General features: G+C 50.0%; 1 protein-coding gene across 1 annotated transcript; it reads left to right on the top strand.

Moving 5' to 3' along the window:
- Positions 1-2,706: 2,706 nt before the first annotated feature.
- On the top strand, positions 2,707-24,850 carry ERN2 (endoplasmic reticulum to nucleus signaling 2). The gene is made up of 22 exons (XM_075528121.1): positions 2,707-2,781; positions 4,467-4,572; positions 5,527-5,560; positions 6,294-6,366; positions 9,456-9,528; positions 9,657-9,764; positions 10,071-10,172; positions 11,091-11,355; positions 13,212-13,290; positions 13,376-13,523; positions 13,627-13,748; positions 15,227-15,382; positions 15,619-15,766; positions 20,696-20,780; positions 20,917-21,106; positions 21,187-21,286; positions 21,365-21,564; positions 23,440-23,587; positions 23,664-23,791; positions 24,280-24,403; positions 24,505-24,572; positions 24,662-24,850. The coding sequence occupies exons 1-22, from the start codon at positions 2,707-2,709 to the stop codon at positions 24,848-24,850; spliced, it is 2,721 nt and encodes a 906-aa protein (XP_075384236.1).
- The last annotated feature ends 8 nt before the right edge of the window (positions 24,851-24,858 follow it).

Genomic DNA, 24,858 nt, shown 5'->3' with positions numbered 1-24,858 from the left:
CCACTCCCTCATGAACCCTTGATTATTTAGAAATTATTATTTTGTCATATCTTGCACTGTCTGATGTCTCCCTTCACCAACTTTTCTGTTGTCCGCCCCCCAGGGACAAGGTTATATGTAGATCCTTGTTATCAGTTCCCCCTTTCCAAAACACCCTCCCTCCACCCTCCCGATATCTCCACTCACACCTCTGGTCCTGAAGGGATCCTCCCTGGATTCCCTGTGTTTCCAGTTCCTATCTGTACCAGTGTTCATCCTCTGGTCTAGCCAGATTTGTAAGGTAGAATTGGGATCATGATAGTGTGAGTGGGGAGGAAGCATTTAGGAACTAGAGGAAAGTTGTATGTTTCATCGTTGCTACACTGCACCCTGACTGGCTCCTCTCCTCCCCATGACCCTTCCATAAGGGGATGTCCAGTTGCCTACAGATGGGCTTTGGGTCTCCACTCCACACTCCCCGTCATTCACAATGATATGATTTTTTGTTCTGATGATGCCTGATACCTGATCCCTTCGACACCTCATGATCGCACAGGCTGGTGTGCTTCTTCCATGTGGGTTTTGTTGCTTCTGAGCTAGATGACCGCTTTAATATCTTATTATTTGATCTCCCTTTTGACCCATTTTGAAGTTGTTTCAGGTTTTGTTTTGTTTTGTTTTTAAGTGAAGGGGAAATACACATGGTTCAAACCTCTGCCCTTAGACCAGGGTTGTGACCAGCTTTGCTCGCATGCAGAGTGCACTGGAAAGTAGAGCATTGCAGATGCAGTTAAGTTAAAATTTCACACTGTATCATTTGATCTCCCTTTTGACCCATTTTCAATTTGTTCTAGTTTTTAATATTGTCTGTTTTCTTTTCCATTGAGTTTTTCATCTGCTTTACTTCTTATTGTTATTGATTTTTTAAAATGTTTTTCTGTATATGAAATCCAATATAGGGAAATCTACAGAGAGAGTAACTGAATCAACAGTTCACTGGGGGTGTGGAAGAAGAGGCTGGGGAGAGACAGGAAGCTAATAACGATGAGTACAAGATGATCGTGGTGATGACTGTACCACTCTTCTTGATGTGATTGAACTTTTGAATTGGATGATGTGTGAATTGTATGCCAATAAAACTGTTAAAAAATTTTCATGAACTTCGATTTTTATTTGGGGAGACTTGGTACTTTATCTATGTCTTCCCACCCAGAGACATACCTTCTCATTTACTCACGTTTTGTTTTATGTCCTTCATAAGATTTTATAGCTTTCTTCCTATCTATTATCTACCTATATCTTCATATCGATCTGTGTATTTCTCATTAAATTTATTCCTAGGTGTGTTTTCCTGTCATTGCCATCAGGACTAGAGTGCTTTTCCCATTTCTACTCTCACTTGCTCCATTCTGTTGCTAGGTCTGAATTTGCATCCCGGTTGAGACAGGCAGAAGTTTCGGGGCCTCTGCTCAGACATTTGTAATATGAACGCTCTAGGACTTGCCATGGAGTCAATGCTGACACAGAGCCACTCGATAGGACTGAACTGTCCCCTGGGGTTTCCAAAGCTGTCCATCTTCCCGCAAGCAGATTGCCTGCTTAAGTAGATTCGAACCTATCACTTAGCAGTCAACTTCTTAATCTTTGGGCCTCCAAGGCTCCTTACCAAACCAAAAAGCCAAACTCACTGCCATCAAGTTAATGCCGACTCAGAGAGAGCCCCTGTGAGTTTCCGAGACCGTAACTATTTATAGGAGTAGAAAGCCCAGTCTTTCTCCCTCAGAGCTTCTGGTGGGTTCGAACTGCTGACCATGCGGATAGCAGCTCAAAGCATAAAGACTACACCACCAGGGCTCCTCCAGACTCCTTCTGGGAAGACGAAAACCGAATGGCTGAAGTCAGGGTGCAATATAGCACTGATGAAACATACAACTTTCTTCTACTTCTTTAATGCTTCCTCCCCACCACTATCATGACCTCAGTTCTACCTTACAAATCCGGCTAGACCAGAGCATGTACACAGGCACAGATAAGAGCCGGAACCACAGGGAGCGAACCCAGGACAGATAAACCCCTCAGAACCAATCCTTAGAGTAGCATACCAGGAGGGGAAGGGGAAGGTGCAGGGAGAAAGGGGGAACTGATCACAATGATCTGCATATAACCCACTCCCAGGGGGAGGAGCAACAAAAAAGTTATGTGAAGGGAGACAACGGGTAGGTTTAAGACATGAATTTTTCATATATATGAATTATCAAGGGTTCATGAGGGAGGGAGAGGGGAAGGAGGAGCTGATACCAAGGGCTCCAGGAGAAAGAAAATGTTTAGAAAAGGATCATGGCAACATAGGTACAAATGTGCTTGACACAATACATGGATGGATGGATTGTGTTAAGATATATAAGAGCCCCCAGTAAAATGATTTTAAAAAAACACTGAATGGCTGGAAAGCCCTTGGAACGTGCTTGGCATGTGCTTGCGAGCGAAATCTTTCCTGGCAAAGCTCCGCGCGATCCCTCGTGGGGGGCGCTGGGTGGAAGAAGATGTGAGTGGCTGTTGGGAAGACAAGGGACAGAAAGGAATCAGGGTGAGGTGGCACCCTCCACTCCACGGTACCCGACGGGCCCCGCCCGGGGCGGAGTCTCCTGGGTCCAGCCGGGGACCCACGCCGTCCTCCTCCCTGGACGCTCCCAGGGGCCCAGCCAGCGCGCGGTCGCCCAAGTCGCGATGGTGGCGAGGCCACGGTCGGGGCCGCCGCTCCTGGTCCAGGTGGCGGCGCTGCTTGGGACGCTGGGGCCGAAGGTGAGCACTGCGCGGGCGGGCGGCCGCTGCCGCTCCCAGCCCCGCCATCAGGCGCCCAGGGCGTGTGAGGCTGCGGCAGCGGCGGCGCCACGGGGTACCATTCCACCTGCGGGGCTCCAGCTGGGGTAAGCCTCTTAACTTTGGGGACTTGCCAGCTGCCCCCACAGACACCTAGCTGGAGGAGACCCACCTGCCCGCCTCTTCTGCAGGGGGGTGGGGGGTGGGGGTGGCTTTGACTCTCTCTCTCTCTCTCTCTCTCTCTCTCTCTCTCTCTCTCTCTCTCTCTCTCTCTCTCTCTCTCTTTCTCTCTCTCTCCTTTTCATCTCTGGGGATCCCAGGCCTTTTGAAGTATAGGATATATATCAAAGCTCTTCTCTTCTGGCAAATGCGCCACACACTCGGGTTTGCCAACCATGTCAGGGGCCACACAACGCATGCCCCTGGCCCGAGACTGGACACCAGGGGAAGAACCTCTGAGACAGATACCCTGAGTTTATGGGGAGCTGCTCTAAGCCTGCTAGCGTGGAAGAACCCACCCTTGGCAAAGTGCAGGGAGAAAGCAAAAGCCACCCAGGATGGCATCGCTTGTCTAGCCTGGAGCCCCCAGCATCGCCCAAGAGCCATGGTAGAAGAAGCACCCCTGCCAGCCTTCCAGCACGGGGCCACCGACGGTTACCGGGTACCCATGTGAGCCTGGGGTAACCAGGGGAGGCTCACTGCTATTTCCACGAAAGAAAAGAGGGGCCGGACAGGAAATTCTGGAAAGCTGGGCTTTGCAACTGGACATGTATTGGTTTGGGTTTTATGTTGGTTTGTTTAACCTAATTAAAACTTAAAATCCCTGAGAATCAAAGCCACCCCTTGTGATAACCAGTTGACAGCCTCTTCTCTTGACCACTCTTTCCCCCTCCCTGTTGCAAGTGACAAAAGGGCATCACAGGAAAGAGAAGGTCCAGAGGCTCATGCCTCACTATCAAAGAGCAGGAGTTTGGCCCGCAAACCCAGGGTCCTAGAGCAGGATGTGGCCTTAGCAAGGTGTGCCCCAACCACCCGGATGTTAGGGTTCCTCCTGTGAGCTCAGCCTCACCTTGTTTGCTCAGGGAGAGGCGAGAGCAGGTTAGTTAGCCAAGCCAGGACTGATGTAAGGGCAGCTCCAGCTGGCCCTCCTCCCTCCCTCAGCCGGCCCCCACCCTTGGCTCACGGGAGCGGGGGCATTGGAGCTGGGCACCCAAAGCAGCTGGGCCAATTTGGAGGGCGAGAAGGGGGTCATCTCAAAAGAAACAGGCCAGGCATTGGCATCACCAGAGCTATAGGAATGCAAGTTCTAGTTCAGCCAATTCTCGTCTGGGCTCCGCTTGAGGGCGGTTATCTAAACTTCCTGGGCCTCCGTTTCCCTTATCTGTACAAGGAGGGAGCAGAGCTAACACCAATCTCATAGGAGTCTGCTGTAAGAGTCAATGAAGTGATTTTGTAGCGTCCTCAGTCGTTGGTGATCAGAAGGAATTGAGGAGTGGGACCAGGTGGGACCTGCAGACACAGGTCACCCCATCTCCAGGGTCAAGGAGATAAGGGGTGAGACCAGCAGCTTCCTTAATCATCCTCCTTGGCTTCTCTGCCCCCCTCTGGGATGGGAGCAAAGGGTGGTCCCAGGTTCCTCAGGGAGATGGCTTCGTTTCCCACCACAGGTCCAGAGCCTTAGGCTGGAGAGCCTCCTGTTTGTATCCACCATAGATGGGAGTCTCCACGCACTGAGCAAGCAGACAGGGGACTTGAAGTGGACATTGAAGGATGGTGAGCAAGAAACAGCTACTCCCCCCTCCTTGGTAACCGAATTGGGGGCATCACTGTCGCACAGAGTATAAGAATATGGGATCCTTACAGAAGGGTCACAAGGAAGAGACGAGCCAGTCAGGGTGCAGTATAGTACCGATGAAACATACAACTTTCCTCTAGTCCTTTAATGCTTCCCCCACCACCCCCTGTCTCACTATCATGACCCCAATTCTACTTTCCAAATCTAGCTAGACCAGAGCATATACACTGCTACAGATAAGAGCTGGAAGCATAGGGAATCCAGGACAGATAAACCCCTCAGGACCAATAATGAGAGTAGCTGTACCAGGAGGGTAAGGGAAAGGGGGGCGGGTAAGGAATCGATCACAATGATCTCCATATAACCCCCTCCCAGGGCGATGGACAACAGAAAAGTGGATGAAAGATGACAGAGGTTGGTGTAAGACATGAACCATTTTTTAATATAAATTAGCAAGGGTTCAGGAAGGAGAGCAGATGGGGGAGGGGGGAATTAGTTGACACCAAGGGCTCAAGTAGAAGGAAAATGTTTTGAAAATGATGATGGCAACATATGCACAAATGTGCTTGACTCAATGGATGGATGGATGGATTGTGAAAAGAGCTATAAGAGCCCCCAATAAAATTATTTTTTTAAAGAATATGGGCTCTTGAATCTAACAAAGCAGGATTCTATAGGCAGCATTACCACCTATCAGCGAGGTGGTCTTTGGAAAGTCACTTCACCTCTCTGAACCTCAGTGTCCTTATACGTGAAATGGACAAGTAACCCCAGCGAACAGACTTCTTAGGTGAAATGACACCTGTGAAGTGTCTGGCTTGCTCTCTGGCATAATATGAACCCTCTGTATTTGAGCTGCTATTATTTGGGGGTTTTCCAATGGGGAGTCAGGATGGGGAGGCTATTTATGTTTGGTGTCCCTATCTCTACAGATCCAGTTATCCGAGGACCAATGTATGTCACAGAGTAAGTGAATCTGGGGCTTTTCCAGGAGGTGGCGGCTGGGAGATGGAGGAGCAATAGTTGGAGGGGGACATGTTGGAAATAAGAAAGTGTGTTTGTCTAGGTTGACTAGAGAAACAAATTCATAGACACTCATATATGTATAAGACACTCATATGTTATATCAAAGAACAATTATACATTTTTTAAAATCCCAGCTAAGTCCAGGTCAAGTCCATAAGTCTGATATTAGCCCATATGTCCATTACCAGTCTATAAATTCTTCTTCAGACTCATGCAGCACATGCAATAATGCCTAATGCAGGCAGAAAGATCACAGGCATGTGGGTGGAAGCCTCTCAGCGCTGGTGTGGGTCTCCACATGGCTTCTTCAGACCCAGGACTCTGGCTGCATCAGTGTAGCTCCATGTGGCTTGTCAACAAGAAGATGAAGCAGAGCATGTCTTCTGCCTCCAGGGAGGAAGAGAAGAGTTCCCAGAATCCTCAGGAGAAAGCCATGCCCACACAGAGGCCTCATTGGCTGTGACCTTATTGTCAGGCTAGACTCCACCCCACAAGAGATTATGTAACTGCCACAGAAAGAGAATTGACTCTGGAGTGATGTTGGGGAGAACTTTGGAATCCCTGGGGGATCTCCTACCAGGACAGCTCCTGGCAGCTGAGGAATGGGAGGGAATGTGGTCCTTCATGGAACCAATGAGCGTATGCCAACCTCCCCAATTCCTCTCTTTCACAGGATGGCCTTTCTCTCAGATCCAACTGATGGCAGCCTATATATCTTGGGGACCCAGAAACAACAAGGATTAATGGTACGCTTCCTAATGGTGCATGAGAGTAAGTGAGAGCCAGGACCCATCAGACAAAGCCTTGGGGAGGTGGAGTGACACCTCCGTTAGACTCCTGGTGTCCTATGGATGATGCAAGTCAGGATTCTGAGTGCATCTGGGCAGGTTGTCTGGAGGGGACGGTGGAAAGACAGGTAGATGGTGGAAAGGCAGAACGGTGGAAAGGCCGGAGTGGCTCTGGCTGGTTCTACAGAACAGGGTTACTCTCAGGCCTCTGGGGGTACCATAAGGATCTCTCCTTCAGGACTCAGGGTTTTAAGGAACAAACTATGATTAGCTGCTGTCAAGTTAGCCCCCTCTCCACCTGGTGACCCCATATAGAGGGGAGCAAATTCGGCTCAGTCTTTCACTTTGAACTATTGTGATCCGTAGGGGTTTCCCCACCCTCCCTCCTTTTGATCATGGTCAAAATACGCACACCAAAGCACCTGTCAGGACAGCAACTTCCACAGTAACAATTCCATGACGTGATTACATTTTTCATTTGCACCAATAGTATTGTCCTTTTCCAAAATATTCTACCATCATTAACATGAGCTCGATGCACGCCCACACACACACAGAGACATACACAGATCTCTCCTTTCCCCCTTCATCCCACCCCTGATAACCGTTGGAGTCTATATTTATGCTTATTTAATATAAAGGAGATCATACAAAATCTGTGTCAGCAACTGACTTATTATTCTCCTCAGCATAATGTTTCATAATGTTTTCATTGGATGAATTTTAGAAGTAGGTCATCAGATCATTTTTTTTTCCAGTCTGCTTTAGTATTGTATCAGTTAAATAACACATTGCTCCCAAACTCAATGAATAAATACCCAAACCATTTAGTCAGCTCACAGTTTTGTAGGCTGGCAATTTGGACGGGGCTCTGCTGGCTCCTCTTCTGCTGGTTTTGCCTGAGTGCATGCATGCATCTGAGATCACCTGCTGACCACCTGGATGGTCTGCTTCTCAAAGTTGACTGGAAGTTAGCTGACTTTGGACAGGGGCAACTGGGTGACATGTCGCTCACTCTAGTAGGCAAGCCTGGCCATACTCCATGGTGTCATCAAGGCATTCAAATGAGGGCAAGCCCCAGGACACCAGCACTTTCCAAGCTTCTCCTACTATTGAATGAGTGTGTTTTGTAGACCAAGCTTCATGGCCAACTCTAGCTATATTCCCGAGAATGAAGAAACAGATGCCAACTCTTCATGGGCGGGGCTGCAAAGTCACAATTCGAAGAGGTGAAAAGTAGTCTGTGGCCATTGTTGTCGTTAGGTACCTTGAAGTCTATTCCAACTCATAGGTACCCTTTGTGGAAGAACACGAAACACTGTCCAATCCTCCGCCACCCCACAATTGCTGTTTGAGCAGCCACTGTGCCGATCCATGTCCTGACGGATCTTTCTCCTTTGGGCTGATTCTCTACCAAGCATGATGTCCTTCTCCAGGGGTCAGTCCCTGCTGACAAAACCTCCAACGTTTAAGAGAGAGAGTCTCACCATCCTTGCTTCTAAGGAGCATTCTGGCTGTACTTCTTCCAAGACAGACTCTGTTCTTCTGGCAGTCCGTGGTGTATTTCACATTCATTGACAACATTATCATTCAAAGGCACCAATTATTTGTTTGGCTTCTTTCTTCACTGTCCAGCTTTTGAATGCTTATGAAGCAAGTGCAAATACATACCATGGGTCAGGTGTACCTTAGTCCTCAAAGTGACATTGCTTTCTAACAAAAATAGGTCTTGTGCAGCAGATTTGCCTAATGCAAAAGGCCTTTTGATATTTCGACTGCTGCTTCCATGATCATTGATTATGGATCCAAGTAAAATGAAACCCTTGGCAGCTTTGATCTTTTCTCCATTTATCATGATGTTGTCTATTGGTCCATTTGTGAGAACTTTTTATTTCTTTCCATTGAGTTACAATCTATGCTGAAGGCTACAGTCTTTGATCTTTGTCACCAACTACTTCAAATCCTCTCTGCTTTAGGCAAGCACAGTTGTTTCATCTGCCTGTCACCGCATGTTAATGGGCATTTATTATTATCAAATGCCTTTGCATAGTCAGTGCTACATGGATCGATGTGTCTTTCTGGTGTGCTCTACTTTCAGCTAAGATCCATGTGACCTCACAATGCTGTTCCTCATTCCGATCCCCTTCAGAATCCAGCTTGAGTTTCTGGCAGCTCTCTTTTGGTGAACAGCGGCACTCATTTCTCATATTATCTGTAGCAACATTTTATTTGCATGTAATATTGGTTAAAAAAAATTTTAACACCACTGATGGTATTGAGCTACGTCATCTCTTTCCACAGATGTAGTAGATTAGATTGCCCTTGACAAAGCCCAAACTCCTTGGCAAAGCATGTAAGGCCATACAGCAGTGCTTCTCAACCTTCCTACTGCCATGATCCTTTCATACAGTTCCTCATGTGGTGGTGACACCCCCAACCATTATTTTCGTTGCTACTTCATCACTGTCATTTTGGTACTGTTATGAATTGGGCAACCCTTGTGAAAGGGTCGTTCGACCCCCAAAGGGGTTGTGACCCACAGGTTGAGAACCACTGCCCTACAGGATCTGGACCTGTCTTACTTCTACAGCTTCAGCTCTTACTACACACACATACACACACACGCACACACGTGAGCACACACACCACCACCCTGCTGTGCAATGCTCTCCTTTATGGCTCTCAGTTAATTCACTATGTCTACTCTGGGACTTCTCACAAGTTGTGTCCTCGGTCTGGAACATTCTTCCACTTGTCTTTGTTGTAGCTGCCATCTTGTTGGCCCCCAACTTGTGTCCATGCACATTATGACCCATAGGGTTTTCGTTGACTGAGGTTTTCAAAAGTAGATCGCCAGGCCTTTCTTCATCATAGCAACATGCAAGCCTCTGTTGACAGATAGGCGTGGAGTGTATTGATTACCTGGGAATCTCCTGCAAGAACGGTGAGAATTCTATCACCGAACCACCAATGTACCTAATGAATGCTGTCGTTGTGTGTCGTTGAGGCTATTTCTAATCCCTTCCTGGAAATTTTCCTCTCCTCAGAAGCTGCCGTTCACCATCCCTGAGCTGGTTCTTGCCTCTCCTTGCCGGAGCTCCGATGGGGTCTTCTACACAGGTGAGCACCTTGCCAAGTTGACAGGAACAGGGAACCTATCAATGGAAGTCCAACTTGGGCACTGTTCCAACAGGAGGCATACCCTCTCCCATGCCATTTGGAAACTGGGACAATCTCCATTTTCACAGGCCGGAAGCAGGATGCCTGGTTTGTGGTGGATCCCGAATCAGGGGACACACAGATGACTCTGACCACCGAAGGTCCCTCACCTCCTCGCCTCTACATAGGCCGGACACGTGAGTCGCGTCCCAGTTGCCCACCAAGCTCTGGGCATGACTTTCCTTCTGTTCTGTCCAAGTCTGGTTATTGCCATCCAAGTCTACCCTGGGCCAGTTACTCAATCTGTCACTCAGTCAACAAATGTTTTACTGAGCAAAAAGTAGGGTACATCAAGAAGCAAGACAACCCAAGCTTCTGCCCAGACTTCTAGGTGCCCAGGCTGGCTACTTGGGTACTTCACACCCTCCTAGAGTGAGTGGGGTAGGAAATGCAACACCTGGATCTCCCTGGTAACCCTGATTTGGGGTGGGGGGTGTCTGTAGAGTACACAGTTACCATGCATGACCCAAGGACCCCGACATTATACTGGAACACCACCTACCGCCGCTATTCTGCGCCCCCCATGGAAGGCTCATCTGGAAAATGTGAGTGCCCCTTTCTCTGGTCTCAAATGAGGGTTAGGTTCCCCAAGTCAGGCACCATAGCCAAGTCTCACCCACATGTGACCGACCTGTCGGGACTCCTCAGGAGACGATGATCCATTGGATGGCTCGCCTCTGAAAGAAAGTCCTACATGATGCCCTCAACACCCAGACTAGATTCCCCGACTCTAGTCTCTCTGTATCTTAAGCGCCACCTCTCTGGTTCCACACACCTGCAGCCAAGCAACTGTAGCTAACTCTCCACAGCCTGAATGGCTTGCAAGGCGCCCATACAACCCTGAGCAGACCCCACATATCCTAACTAACCCCTCCATGTGGACTGGCCCCAAGAGATGATCCGAACAGAACTCTCTTCCAGACTGACCCTCCGGTAACCCTGACCACCCCCATTGCCATTAAGGCGGTCCTACCCAAGTGTCTGAGTGATGTCGCCAGTGTCCCTCGATCATGTTTACCTGACTCCCTCATGCTGGGTGAGGTAATCCTGACACAGGACACTTCCTCACACCTTAAGTGACTCCCATGGGAAGCCACCTTGATAACCCCCCATCCTGGGTGACCACCTGAAGATCATGCCTGACTACCACATATCCAGAGTGGTCTCTCTCAGGCAACCTTGACTAATTTACACACACAGCTGTGTGACCTTTGGATGATTTTGACAAGCCATGCCGAGGTCCCCAGGTGACCCTATCTGATCCACTTAGTTTTAAGAGGGCCCAATGAACTCTAACTGACCTCCCCACATCCTAAAACCCTCCAGGTAAGTGACACTGACCTCCACAAAGCTAAATGACCTTCCCTGGACCACCCACTCTCAGAAAAACTCCCTTAGCCCCAGATGCTCTGAGGTCCCCGGCAGAGCTCCCTGACTATACCTCCAGGCACCTTTCTTGACAGACATGAGCCACTTGGCCTCCTGTGGGATGGGTCTGCTGCTGACCGTGGACCCTGGAAGTGGAGTGGTGCTATGGACCCAGGACTTGGGCATGCCTGTGACGGGCATCTACACCTGGCACCAGGACAGCCTCCGCCAACTGCCCCACCTTACCCTTGCCCGGGACACCCTGCACTTCCTCGTCCTCCGCTGGGGCCACATTCAGTTGCCTGCCTCAGGCCCCCAGGGCATGGACACCCACTTCTCTGCTGTGGACACCCAGCTGCTGTAGGTACCTGTGCCTGGAAGTATTACAGCCTAGACCCCATGGCCAAGGGTATTCAGCCTTGACTTGCCTTAATGGCTGAACCAGGTCTCAAAATACTGAACTACAGTGAAACCTGTAAAGCCAGAATATGTGGAATGCAGTAGTCTGTCAGAGGAAGAAGTATTTTCTACTAAAGCAGTGATAGAAAAGTGCTAAGATCACACCCTATCAAAGGTGGAACTTTTCAAGACCTGGAAAAAAGACCAGGCCTATCCCATCGAGATCTGGACCCCACAGGTTTCACTGTACCCCCAAACTGGTTGGCTGATAACCAATGCCCTGAGCCCCAACAAGTGCTCCCAGGGCCCCTGGAGAGTCCCGCTGTCCACGAAAAAAGTAAAATCTGGCCCAGGAAAGGGCCCACAGCTTTCTATTCCACTGTCACAGCTAGCCCTTTTTTGGATTGATAGGTGTTCGCGCCATCTTGGTTTTTGGTTTTTAAATATCACCCTACCCTTTAGCACATACCATTTTGTGGCCTTCATCTTGGGGAGCCAGGAAACATACTGGGGAAATCAGCATTAAACCCATTCCACAAATATTAACTGAGCACTTGCTATGTGACAATCACTTGCCAGGCCTTGGGAGTACAAGCATGAACAATACAGCCATTGTCCCTCCTGCAGGACTCTCAAAGTCTAATGAGGCTGACAGATGTACAAAGAGACCATTGTAACATGGCATGATGGTGTAAGAGATACGAGCAGCACAAGGTGCCATAGAAATGTATAGGAACTCTTTCCAAGTCCAAGTTGGGTCCAGGAGGCAGTCAGGGAAAGCTTCCTGGAGCAATGAACACCCACGTTGAAACCTAAGGATGAATAGAAATGGAGAGAGAGAGAGAGAGAATGGTGCCTAGGAAATCCAAAGAAATTAAATAAGAAATTAAATCATAGATATGAATAAGGTCTAAGGTCATACAGTCAGCAGGGACCTTGTAGAATCAGTTAAAGTGTTTGGGGATGCGGAGGGGCCACCGGAGGGCAGGTAGTGATGTGATCACTTCATGAGAAAACTCACTCTGGCGAGCGTGGAGTGTGAATAAGCTGAGAGTTGTCTAGGAAGGAAATGGGCAGGTATCCGGTAGGATATTGCTCTCAGTAAAGATACCTTGGGCTAGGGTGGACACACTAGAAGTTAAGAGGAAACAAATAGCTAAGAATTTGGCTATCGAAGGGTTTGGTGATTGTGAGCAAAGAATCAAGGTGGTGCACTCAGATTTCTGGAAGCACCTGGACACTGTCATTTTCAGACACTGTGGGAAGCACTAGAGAAGGAGCCGGGAAATAAAAGGAATGCGGTGGCGAGTTCCGATGGAGAGACTAGAGCTTTGGAAAGAGGCCCTAGGCTAGACACAGACTTAGGAATCAGGATTATGGAGTTGGCAGCAGTCAGCTTTTGCTTCCTCGACAACCATCTCAAAGCTCGGAGCGGAAAATGACACACATTTATCATTTTCCCAAGAGCCTGTGGGCCAGCCGGGTGGGTTTTCTGCTCTGACCTGGCGTAGGTAATAAATGCAGTCAGCTAGCAAGTTTGCTTGGGCCGCATGGGTTAGGATGACCTCCCTGGCCTATCATGTGTGGTGGACTGTTTGGCCTAGGGACATCAGATGGACTGGCTCATGTCCATGCCATGCCCCCAGAAAACCAGCCTGGATTTCCTCACCCGGTGGTCCCAGTGTGCACTTGAACCCGTCTCATTGACCAAAGCAATTCACCTGGCCAAGTCCAAAGTCAATGGGGATACAGTGGTTACTGAATCTATCTGGCACCGACACTCACTCCTTCTTCCCTTGTCCTTCCTCCCTGGCCAGGATGACGCTGTATGTGGGAAAGGATGAAGCTGGCTTCTATGTCTCTAAAGCGCTGGTGCACACAGGGGTGGCCCTCGTGGTAAGAAGGGGTCTGTGAGTGGGATGGAAACATGGGGTGGCGCAGAGGGAAGTCTCCCTGACTAATGGCTCTCCATCTGCTGTAGCCTCGTGGACTGACCCTGGCTCCCACCGATGGCCCTACCACAGATGAGGTGACACTCCAAGTCTCGGGGGAGCGAGGGGGCTCACCCAGCACTGCTGTCAGATACCCCTCAGGCAGCGTGGCCCTACCCAGCCAGTGGCTGCTCATTGGTGAGGCACGTGGAGTAGATGAAGATACAGGATCTGGGGATCCAGCTTTCGGGTCTGGGATAATGAGGTCACCCAGCTTGCTGACCTTTGCCCTGCCCCTCAGGACACCATGAGCCACCTCCAGTGTTACACACCACCATGCTGAGGGTCCATTCAACCCCACAGAGTCAGACTGCTGACAGCAGGCCCCCGGGGAGCGCCCAGGCCCCCGCTCTCTTCTTGGAGGTCAGTGCTACCCGTGTAGAAAGGATGGGGGAAGGGTGGGGGATTCAGGCGTGGGTGGGAAGACTTTGAACTTTGAATTGGACAAAACCTTTGGAGGTGAGTCAGTGGACCCCACACAACTTCCCAGAAGAGAAACATTTTTAAAATTACTGTCAGAAACATGTTCAAGGTGTCAAAATGACACTCTTTTAGCTCCCTAAGTTGTGAGTTGTAAGTCACAACTCTCTACAGTGTGAACATAGTAAAATTTGCATCCAATGAAAGCAACAACAAAAAAATCCCCACCAGCCCCATTACATCATGTTTAGCTTGTTCTACCGGAAGAAGGGTAGACAAGAAACACGAGTGCAGCGGTTCTCAACCTGGGGATCGCGACCCCTTTGAAGGTCGAATGACCCTTTCGCAGGGGTCGCCTGAGACCATTGGAAAACACATATTTCCAGTGGTCTGAGGAACCGAGACACAGATCCTCTATCTGTCTCCAGGTGGGTCCGCTCACCTGCAGATACACCCAACCTACGGGCTCGCCATCACATGAGGAACTGTATTAAAGGGTCGCGGCATTAGGAAGGTTGAGGACCACTGCCCTAGTGGCTCATGGTTAGCAGGAGTGGCCATGACCCAGAGCAGTCAATCTTAAGTCCAAGTGGTGGTCAGAATCGCCTGGGAGCTCAGCTTGTTCTTATTGTGGGGTGCCGTCGAGTTGGTTGCATCTCACGGTTACCCCGTGTGCAGCAGAGTGAACCTCTGCCCAGTCCTGGGCCAGCCTCACAATTATGGGTATGTTGAAGCCCCTTGTTGCAACCACTGGGTCAATCCAACATCTTTGTTGCCTCCCTTGGTTATGTGTTGAACTGCTAACCCTAAGGTTTGCAGTTCGAAACGTCCAGCCGTTCTGCTGGGGACAAATGAGGCTACTTCTACTCCTGTAAAGAGTTACCATCTCAGAAACCCACAGGGACAGTTCTACTCTATCCCATAGGGTCTCAGAGAGCCAGAGTCGATGCCACGGCAGGGACCACTCAGTAGAGCCCCACTGAATTCCGAATCCCTGGAGGTGGAGTCTGGGAATCTGTATGTTTTAGTAACGCCTAAGGAGATGCCCGTCATCAATAGGATGTAGAAAACTATACTCCCTAGGAACCCAGGAGGAGCCCTGGTGGCACAGTGACTAAAGCACTTGATTGCTAATGAAAAGGCTAGTCAAACCCACCATTCGCTCCACAGGAGAAAGATGAGGCCGTGGGCTTCCTGTCCAGGTTACAGTCTTAGAAACACCATGGGGCAGTTCTATGCTGCCCTTCAGTGCTGCTGTGAGTCAGTGTACTCATCATTCATAGGGTGTCAGAGGGACCCCATGTCTCAGCTCGGGGAGAGAGAGAATTTCTGCTAAGCAGTCCCGGTGTGGATGAGAAAGAGGGGCTACAGCCCCACAGTGGAAAAGGTAGTGATGAGAGCGAAAGCCCTTTTGTCCTTAGCTCCTGAGAATGCATCGAGAAGAGCCTTGGAACCTGGAGCTGCATCCTGAAGAGAAACCCCCAGACTTGTATCCACAGCTGGGCCCCCAAGACCTGTTGGCAGCCAGCCTCACTGCTGTCCTCTTGGGAGGGTGGATTTTCTTCCTGATGAGGCAGGTGAGGCTTTCAATCTTGCCCTGGGTCCTTCTTGGAGCCTTCTAGATATGAACTCCACTCCTCCTCTCGGAGACGGCCCTGCTCTGATTGAGCACCCCACCCTCCCAGCAGCTCCCCGAGGCCCTGCCACTGAGCTCTGTGTGTCCTTGCTCCAGCGAGGCCATCTCAGATACGCTGCAGGGCCCATGGGGGCAGAGCCTGGCCGGGGCTGGGCACTCATGAGCCCGCATTCACAGCAGCAGCAGCTGGCAGAGAAGCGGCACCAGGCACCCCTGACACGGGCAGACCCTTCTCACATCCCACAGGAAGCTTCGACCAAGCCCACAGGGACCGCCCCACGGGACCAGCACTCAGAACAAATCCAACCACTCAAGGACCCTGAAGGTGAGCTTAAATGAACAAGAAACGGCAAAGGCCAGCAGTTTGCAGGGCGGGGGGGTGGCCAGGGAGGAGGGGGAGACAAAGGACAGGTTTGGTTTAACTAGAAAGTCCGATTATTAGAAGTCACCAGTGGGGTGAGGCATTGAGGGTTCTGTAGTAAGATTCCCAGGTTCCATGAGGGAGACCTGGGTTTGATTCCCTGCCAATGCACCTTATGTCAGGGAAGTGTGAGTATCCCTGTGACAGGGTGAGGACTAGGAAGAAAAGTGAGGTGCTCTACTTCTGAAACCCAGCCATTGGAGCGCCTCCAGGTCGCAATGGTCCAGCCAGGCACAACGTGTACATGGTTGTCCTGAGTCAAGGACTGCTTTGAGCGTAGCTAGCAACAACCTATCACTTGCCATCGAGTTGATTCGGACCCATCGTGGCCCTGTGGGTCAGAGCAGAGCTGCTCCCGGGGTTTTTAAGGCTGTAAATCCATATGGAAGCAGACTGTCTCATCTGTATCTGAGGAATGGCTGGTGAGTCTCTGATACACATAAGACACCAGTCATCTCTTTTATCTTCTGTGTGTGTGTTTGACGATATGTTTGGTAGTGTGTATATTCCGTGTATCAAGACCCATTCATTTGTTCCTGTTTTCTTATTCATGATCTTCATCGATCGAAGGTTTATATTTAGTTCTTTAATCCATCTTGAGTTCATTTCTTTTTGTGGGGTAAGGTATGAAAACTTTTTTATTGCTCTGCAGATTGAAATCCAATTTTGTCAGCCTCATTCATTGAAGAGACTAATGTGGCTTTGTAGAAGGTCTTGAGGTGAGGAGGTGAGAGGCCTAATTTGCTTTTCTTAAGTAGTTCTTTGCTTATGCTGGGACTCTTTCCTCTCTATATAAAATTGGTGACCAGTTTTCCCATTTTAAAGAATGGGGTTGGAATCTGGATCAGATGGCTTTGTGACATTTTCACAAAGTTAAATCTGCCTATCCATGAGCATAGAACATCCTTCTATTTATGTAGATCCTTTTTTGTTCCTTTTAGTAGTATTGCATCATTTTCTTTACATGTCTTTTATTTCTTTGGTTAGTTTTATTTTTTAAGTATTTCATATTTTGGGTGGGTATTGTAAATCGTATTTTAATCTTTTTAAAATCATTTTATTGGGGAGCTTGTACAATTCTTATCACTATCCATACATACATCCATTGTGTCAAGCACATATGTACATTTGTTGCCATCATCATTCTCAAAACATTTGCCTTCCACTTGAGCCCTTAATATCAGCTGCTTATTTCCCCCCCTTCCCTCCTCACTCCCCCCTACCTCATGAACCCTTCATAATTCATAAATTGTTAGAATTTTGTCATGTTACACTGTCTGACGTCTCCCCCTGCCCTCTTCTCTGCTGTCCATCCCCCAGGGAGGAGGCTATACATAGATTCTTGTAATCAGTTCCCCCTTTCTACCCCACATTCCCTCCACCCTCCAGGCATCACCACTCTCATCACTGGTCCTGGAGGAGTCATCTTTCCTGGATTCCCTGTGTTTCCAGTTGCTATCAGTACCAATGTACATCCTCTGGTCTAGCCAGATTTGTTAGGTAGAATTGGGATCATGCTAGTGGGCGGGGGGAAATATTTAAGAACAAGAGGAAAGTGACATGTTTCTTCGTTGCTACCCTGCACCCTGACTGGCTCGTCTCCTCCCCACACCCTTCAGTAAGGGAGTCTTTTAATCTTAATGTCCTTTTCAAAAGGTCTCTGTTAGCACACAGGAATGAATTCCATTGATTGTTATATGTTGATCTCGAACCTTGACACACTGCTGAATCTTTCCATTATTTTCAACAATTTTCTTATCTAGTCTTAGGGTTTCCTATGTATAGAATTACATCATCTGCGAATAATTTTACCTCTTCTTTGCCAATTTAAATACCTTTGATTTCTTATTGTTGTCTAATAGCGCTTGCTGAAACTTCCAACACAGTATTAAATGAGAGTGGTGCTATAGGGCACCTTGTCTGGTTTCCGTTCCCAAGTGAAATGCTTCCAGTTTGTGCTCATTGAGCAAGATGCTGGCTGTTGGTTTTGTGTATATGGCCTTTATTATGCTGAGAAATTCCCCTACTATCCCAATTTTGCTGAGAATTTTTAATAGGGATGGGTGTTGATATATTCATTTACGTTATTAAGGCATGCTTTGTGGCCTAACATGGCCTTCTAGAGAATGTTCCATTAGCACTGGAAAAGAATGTGTATTTTGCTGCTGTTGGATGGAGTGTTCTCTATATGTTTAGAAGGTCAAGTTGATTGTGTTGTTTAGCTCTTTTATGTCTTCGCTGAATTTTTCATGATGTTGTTCTTCCTCAGGAGTAGTGTGTTGAAGTCTCCTACTTCTATCGTACCGTCTCTCTCTCTCTCTCCAACTCTACCCGTGTTTGATTAACGTACCTTGAAGGTCTTTCATTGGTGCATTATGTCTTCTTGTACAATTGTCCTTTTAATCATGTGGTGCCCTCTTTGTCTCTCATGATGGATTTTACCTTGAAGTCTGTTTTATCAGGGATTAGTATTGCCACTCTTATTTTTGATTGCCATTAGCTTAAAATATTTTTTCCATCCTTTGATTTTTTAGTCTATTTTTGTCTGTTTCTTGTAAGCAGCATATTGATGGGTCCAGTCTTCTTGCCCAGTCTGCTAGTCCTTGTCTCTTAACTAGTGCATTTAATCCCTTTGTATTATTGGCTTGTGTGGGTTTATTGTTATGATTTTGCTGTGTATATGGGTGGTGTTATTGGCTTTGTTCTTCGTACATTTCTGTGCTAAGTTCCCTTTGTTTATGGATTTTCTTGTCCTTTTTTACCTTGTTCCTTGGACTTTTGGGGGGCTATTTTTCTTTTCGATTGGAATCAAGTGATTTGTCTTCATAATCACTAATTAAGTTTTCTATTGCTTCAATTTTACTGCTTTCTTTTAAATTGCTGTCTAATTTTATCTCTTAATATTAATCTTCTAGATATCTGTTTAGGTTTTGTTGTTACAACTTTTCTAATTTTCCCCATATTTCCCCCATAGTTCTTCTAATATATTGTTTTCTCCATCCATTGCAAGTACATGTACATCATCCATATGGATTTTTTCTGGTAGTTCCAGTACCTTTGTTTCCTCAGTAAGGTAGTTTGATTTGTATATCAGTCACTTGTTTGTTATTGCTTTTTTGGATTCTTTGTATGGGCTGATATTTTCCAACGTCTCTGTCACATTGTGATCCACTGCTACGGTTGGGAGGGTGTCTAGGTCACATGGGGACAGTTGCATCCACCGAGGAGTACAAGAAAGGAATAATATAAACCAGAGCATAAAGCGGGCCGGGGGGATGATGCTGTTTCAGGGGGATATCCCCTCAGCCATGGAGAACAACAGGAGGGAGGTGGCCAAGGTCCCTTCCTGCACTAGTTGGGCAGATTCTTTGCTCAGTCATGGAGAGGCGTGAGGCATTTGTAATTGGTGTTTCTGTCATGCAGCTCCACAGATTTGGGAAAGAGAATATGTATTTCTAAGGGAAAAGAGTCCTGGACTTGCTCTGTTAGCCTCAGGTCATAAGCAGCAGCCCATGGCGAGAGGGAATCAGCCATGAGCCCGCCCCACCCTGCTCCTCAGTCCTGCTGGTTCAGTGAAGAATAAATGCAAAATTTAAATACCCTACTCAGACTGAGGCCCCAGTCCATTTGCCAGCACATGGACCTAGACGCTCTCTTCCAAGTATCATACATACTCGTGTATAAACCAAGTTTTTCAGCAAACTTTTTATGCCGTTTCTGTGGTAAAATTAGGTGCCTTGACTGATATTCGGGTTGGCTTATACTTGAGTATATAAAGTACTCAGGATCCCTTGGGAAACAGGCTGGTTTGCCCCTGCTTCCCCCTCCTCCCAGCACGGTAGATCTGCCCACTCCACCTCTGCTCCTGTCTGCATCCACAATCTCCAGGAATGGAGGATTCATCATTTGCTACTTCAGTTCACTTCGCTTTTACCTTTTCCTTCCAAGATTCCAGGCACTGGTTTTTCTTCCATGTTGCTTTTCTCTGTATCTGTTATAGGGAGGAGCTACAGTGAGTGTCTCTGGACAGGGGGCCGTATTAACCAGCAGTCTCAAATCTCCAACCTTTCCAGGAAATAATGGAGCACTAACCATTGATGCTACCCAGGGACCTCACCTTTTGACCTCACTTGGAATCCAAACTAAACTCATTGCCATTGAGTTATTCTGTCATAGACTCAATATGAGAGCACAGAGCTGCCCACGTAGGGGTTCCTAGGCTGTAAATCTTGATGCAAGAAGCAGCCTGCCACATCTTCCTCCCCCAGTGTGGTTGGGGGTCCCAACAGCTAGCCTTTAACCTGGCAACCCAGTACCTAGCTAGGGCACCATCGGCGTTCCTCTCAACCTTACTCAGAACATCCCAGGGGAGGTGGGGAGAGGGACCAAGGAAGGAAGGAATGCTGGCCAGAGATGCTGGAAAGGGGGGAGGTGGGGAGAGAGAAAAGAGCATATTCTAGTAAACATCAGGATTCCCCCTTCTCTCCTCACCATCACTTCACTTCAACATCAGGTGCTCCTGCGAGGGAGGGTTCACATTATCCCTGCTTCACCGATGAGAAACCCCAGAGGGAGAAGGGCTGGAGGTCACGTTCCCAAGGTCACAGAGAGTAGAAGGAAACATCAGACATTAGACCAAAGTGTCCCAGCACCCACTGCACCAGGTTGAGCATGTGAGGTAGAAGTCAGGAGAAAGGCTGAGGAGCCAGGGGTGGGCCTAGACTGGGGGGTGGGGATGGAGTAGGGTGGCGGATAAGGGGTGCAGAAATGAGGTAGCTGGGTGGGCAGCAGGCCTGGCTCCTTGAGACCCTTGTTCTCCCACTTTCCCCCTAGCAGAGCAATTCACGGTGGTAGGGAAGATTTCCTTCAACCCCAAGGATGTGCTGGGCCGAGGGGCCGGCGGCACGTTCGTGTTCCGGTGAGTGGTATCCAGGGAGCCTTTTCTTCCAAGCACCCCGCCATCCAAGGTGGGTACACGTTGGCTCCTTACTCACCAGTTCCTGCCCCCTTTTCTTCACCTGCTCTCTCTGAACTTCCGTTCACCCACCTCCCAGGGGACAGTTTGAGGGGCGGGCAGTGGCTGTCAAGCGGCTCCTTCGGGAATGCTTTGGCCTTGTCCAGCGTGAGGTGCAGCTGCTGCAGGAGTCCGACCGGCACCCCAACGTCCTCCGCTACTTCTGTACGGAGCGGGGGCCACAGTTCCACTACATTGCCCTGGAACTCTGCCAGGCCTCACTGCAGGAGGTGAGGCCAGCGCCCAGAGAGGGAGGGACCAGCACGGGGGCCCCTGGCTGCATGGTGACACTCTGTCCCTTGCTTCTCAGTATGTGCAGGCCCCTGACCTGGACCTCTGGGGCTTGGAGCCTGCCATGGTACTGCAGCAGCTGATGTCTGGCCTGGCCCATCTGCACTCCTTGTGCATAGGTACCAGTCTCCTCAGGCTCCCTATCCTCCACCCCTCCTGCCCCAGCCCCAGGTCCTGAGCCCTCTCTGCTCCCCCAGTGCACCGCGACCTGAAGCCAGGCAACATTCTCATCACGAAGCCCGACACCCAAGGCCGAGGCAGGGTGGTCCTCTCGGATTTCGGCCTCTGCAAGAAGCTGCCCGCCGGCCGCCAGAGCTTCAGCCTCCGCTCGGGCATCCCTGGCACAGAGGGCTGGATGGCACCCGAACTCCTGCAGCTCCCGACCCCTGAGAGCCCGGTGAGTCTTTCCACCAGGGGGCTCCGGGGTCCTGTGAAATCATGCCCCACTCCAGGCTTGGACTCTGGCCCTGTCCCACCCTGGGCAACGCCTCTGGGGCAGCGGAGGGAGTTAGTCTTTCTTCTCTGTGGCAGGGGCCCCGGCAGTTTAGTGAGATGCTGGGCTGTCCCTCAGCGGCTCGGAGGAAGCAAAGGAGGCGGCAGCTTTCTATTCCTGTGAAGAGTTATCTCAGAAAGGAATGAAGCAAGTTCTAGCTGGTCCCATCCACAGGGTCACTGAGTTCGGTTTGGATTTGGGGGCATCTGCAGGGAAATGTCTGCAATGGGAAGATGAGGCAGCTGCTTTGGAAAAGCCTCGGGGCCTGAGAAACCCCAGGGGCAGTTCCATAGGCTGAGTGCGTGGGTCTCTGCCCCAAAAGGAGACCTGGTGAGACAGCGGCTGAAGCACTTGGCTGCTACCTGAAGGGCTGGTGGTTTGAACTCACCAACTACTTCACCGGAGCGAAGTGTGCGCTCTGCCTCTGTGCAGATTAGTTTGGGAAGTCCTATGGGACAACTCTCCACCATCCTGTCAAATGAAATCAGGGCAATGGAGGTTGTTGTTTATCAACTGAAGACAGCCTCCTCCCTTCCCCCCACCCCCCAAGGGACATTTTTCAGTGTCTGGAACTATTTTTGAATGTCACTAGTACCAAGGTTCTCAACCTGTGGGTCGCAACCCCTTTGGGGGTTGAATGATCCTTTCACAGGGGTCACCTGATTTCATAACAGTAGCAAAATTACAGTTATGAAGTAGCAAACATAATTTTATGGTTGGGCGGTCACTGCAACATGAGGAACTGTATGAAAGGGTTGAGTTAGGAACTAGTGGCAGGGGTATGCTGACCCCTGACAGGTCCAGTCCTGGGGTGCTGCTGCACACCCAATAGGCAGGACACAATGAAAGATGATCAGGCCTGAAACATGGCCATGCTGAGACTGAGACACCCTGCTCTGCAGAATCGCCTGGAGAACTTTAAAATGTGCCCAGGCGCCCTGGGCCAGTGATTCTGACCTAGCTGGCCTGATGTTGGAGCCAGGTGACTTCAATGCGTAGCTAAAGTTGAGAATCACACTGGCCCAAGGTTTGGAGAGCAAATGAGCTCATGGGAGCTGAGCATAGCACCTGATGTCTGCCTACGGTAGTTAGGGAGCCCGTTCTATAGATTTGGGATTTGTCATGGCATTCATGAGAGCAACAGGAAGGACAAACACTTGTAAAGTTGAAAGTCAGAAGACTATCTGGATGGAAGTCCAGGCACCAAATCTAGCCCACAGGGCTTATTTTTCAAAACAGTGACTGATACGTTAACATGTGGGAAATTCCACACAAACCTCTCTGGCTTTCTGCATCCTCTTGGAAATTCAGCTCTGCCCTCTGCTGGCAACAATCAGCTAAGGGCCTACGGCCTCCGCCCTGCAGGAAGAGGTCTGTAAGCAGGGCTAGGAGTTCAGCAGGGGGCAGAGTTTGAGCCCAGTGGCATGGTGGTTACTGGTTGGCTTGCTAACTTAAGGTCAGCAGTTCAATTCCACCAGCCACTCCGCCAGAGACAGACAGACAAGGCTATCTACTACCATAAAGAATTACAGTCCCGGAAACTCACAGGGGCAGTTCTAACCCGTCCCTCTAAGCCAGCACTGACTCCATGAGTTTGTTTTGGTTTGGTACACTGGTGCAGAGGGAACAGGCGATCGAGCAGCCAGGAGCAGCTTCCCAGGAAATCGTCCTGGTATTCGGGTCCAAGCCAAATCCCTGGTTACCCTAGCAGCCCCCACGAGAACTGAGTCAAGCAGGCTTCCGTGCAGACGTCCTTAACAGCATCTCCCTGGCTCCCAGACCAGCGCGGTGGACATCTTCTCAGCCGGCTGTGTGTTCTACTATGTTCTGTCTGGCGGCAGTCACCCCTTTGGAGGGACTCTTTATCGCCAGGCTAACATCCTCGCAGGGACCCCGTGCCTGGCTCGCCTGGAGGAGGAAGTGCACGGTGAGGAACAATGGTGTCTCAGGAGGAAGGGCGGGAGGCTGTGCGGGCCTGAAGTCACGCCTCTTCTCTCCCCCAGACAAGGTGGTTGCTCGGGACCTGGTGACCGCCATGCTGAGCATGAGCCCACAGGCCCGGCCCTCTGCTCAGCAGGTGCTGGCCCACCCCTTCTTCTGGAGCAGAGCCAAGCAGCTCCAGTTCTTCCAGGTCAGAGGGCAAGCTAGGGGTGGCCATCGGGAGCGTGTGCCTGGCTCCTGACTGCAAGCTGACATGGAGCCCAGGCGCTGATCCATTGTCGTTCCGCCAGTCCACCGCCCACTTGCTCCCAGCACAGCTGTCCTCGGTGCCATTCCTTTCAGCCCGTTGTCACCCCTCCTGTGTGTGCCCAGTGCTCTTTCCACCATTCTGGCCTAGAGCAAGGCACTTGGCACCTCGACGTCCGTTTCCGCATCTGGGGAATGGGGACAGTACCTACCTCGCAGGTTGACAGGGAAGATCCCGTGGGTTGACACGGGACCACTCAAGAGGCAGGGATCCTTACATCCTAAACTACATCGCTCCTCTTACTCATACGAGCGGGTTTCAAGTTTGTGGGGAAAGCTCGCTATCATTTCCTGCCACCTCCCCACAAGCTGTTTGAAACCCTCTCGTCCAAGCCCTTGGCCCTAGTCCTGAGGCCCAGCTCTGCGCCCTAGGATGTCAGCGACTGGCTGGAGAAGGAGGCGGAGCAGGAACCCTTGGTGATGGCTCTGGAGGCAGGAGGCCATGAGGTGGTTCGGCAAAACTGGTACAAGCACATCTCGATGCCGCTGCAAACAGGTGGAGGGCCAGACTCCAGGCGGGGTTGTGGGCAGGGGCTGCCCAGGAAGTCCTTGTAAACTTCTGTAGGGGCAGCTCAGCCAATCCTCTTCCGCCCGTAGATCTGAGACGGTTCCGGTCATATAAAGGAACATCAGTGCGAGACCTGCTCCGCGCCATGAGGAACAAGGTGGGGCTCCGGGGCTGGGGGGCCCAGGGCTCGGGAAAGAAGGCCCCGGCCACAGCTGAGCGGGGCTCCTCTGCTCTGCCTTCCCGTAGAAGCACCACCACAGGGAGCTCCCAGCCGAGGTGCGGCACGTGCTGGGCCAAGTCCCCGACAGCTTCGTCCAGTACTTCACCAGCCGCTTCCCGAGGCTGCTCCTGCACACACACCGGGCCATGCGGGGCTGTGCCTCGGAGAGCCTCTTCCTGCCCTACTATGCACCAGCCTCGGCGGCCGGGAGCTGAGAGCCACA

The sequence above is a fragment of the Tenrec ecaudatus genome, chromosome 12 (assembly GCF_050624435.1).
Source record: "Tenrec ecaudatus isolate mTenEca1 chromosome 12, mTenEca1.hap1, whole genome shotgun sequence".
NCBI classification, from domain to species: domain Eukaryota; kingdom Metazoa; phylum Chordata; class Mammalia; order Afrosoricida; family Tenrecidae; genus Tenrec; species Tenrec ecaudatus.
The sequence above is the reverse complement of the archived record's forward strand: the minus strand, read 5'-3'. Positions and strand labels throughout refer to the sequence as shown.

Excerpts from the sequence above, each read along its gene's own strand:
- ERN2 (XM_075528121.1), top strand. The coding sequence starts at position 2,707 with ATGGTGGCGAGGCCACGGTCGGGGCCGCCGCTCCTGGTCCAGGTGGCG. Across the intron at positions 20,781-20,916 it reads GGCGGCACGTTCGTGTTCCG|GGGACAGTTTGAGGGGCGGG; the intron begins GTGAGTGGTATC and ends CCCACCTCCCAG. Across the intron at positions 23,792-24,279 it reads AGCAGCTCCAGTTCTTCCAG|GATGTCAGCGACTGGCTGGA; the intron begins GTCAGAGGGCAA and ends TCTGCGCCCTAG.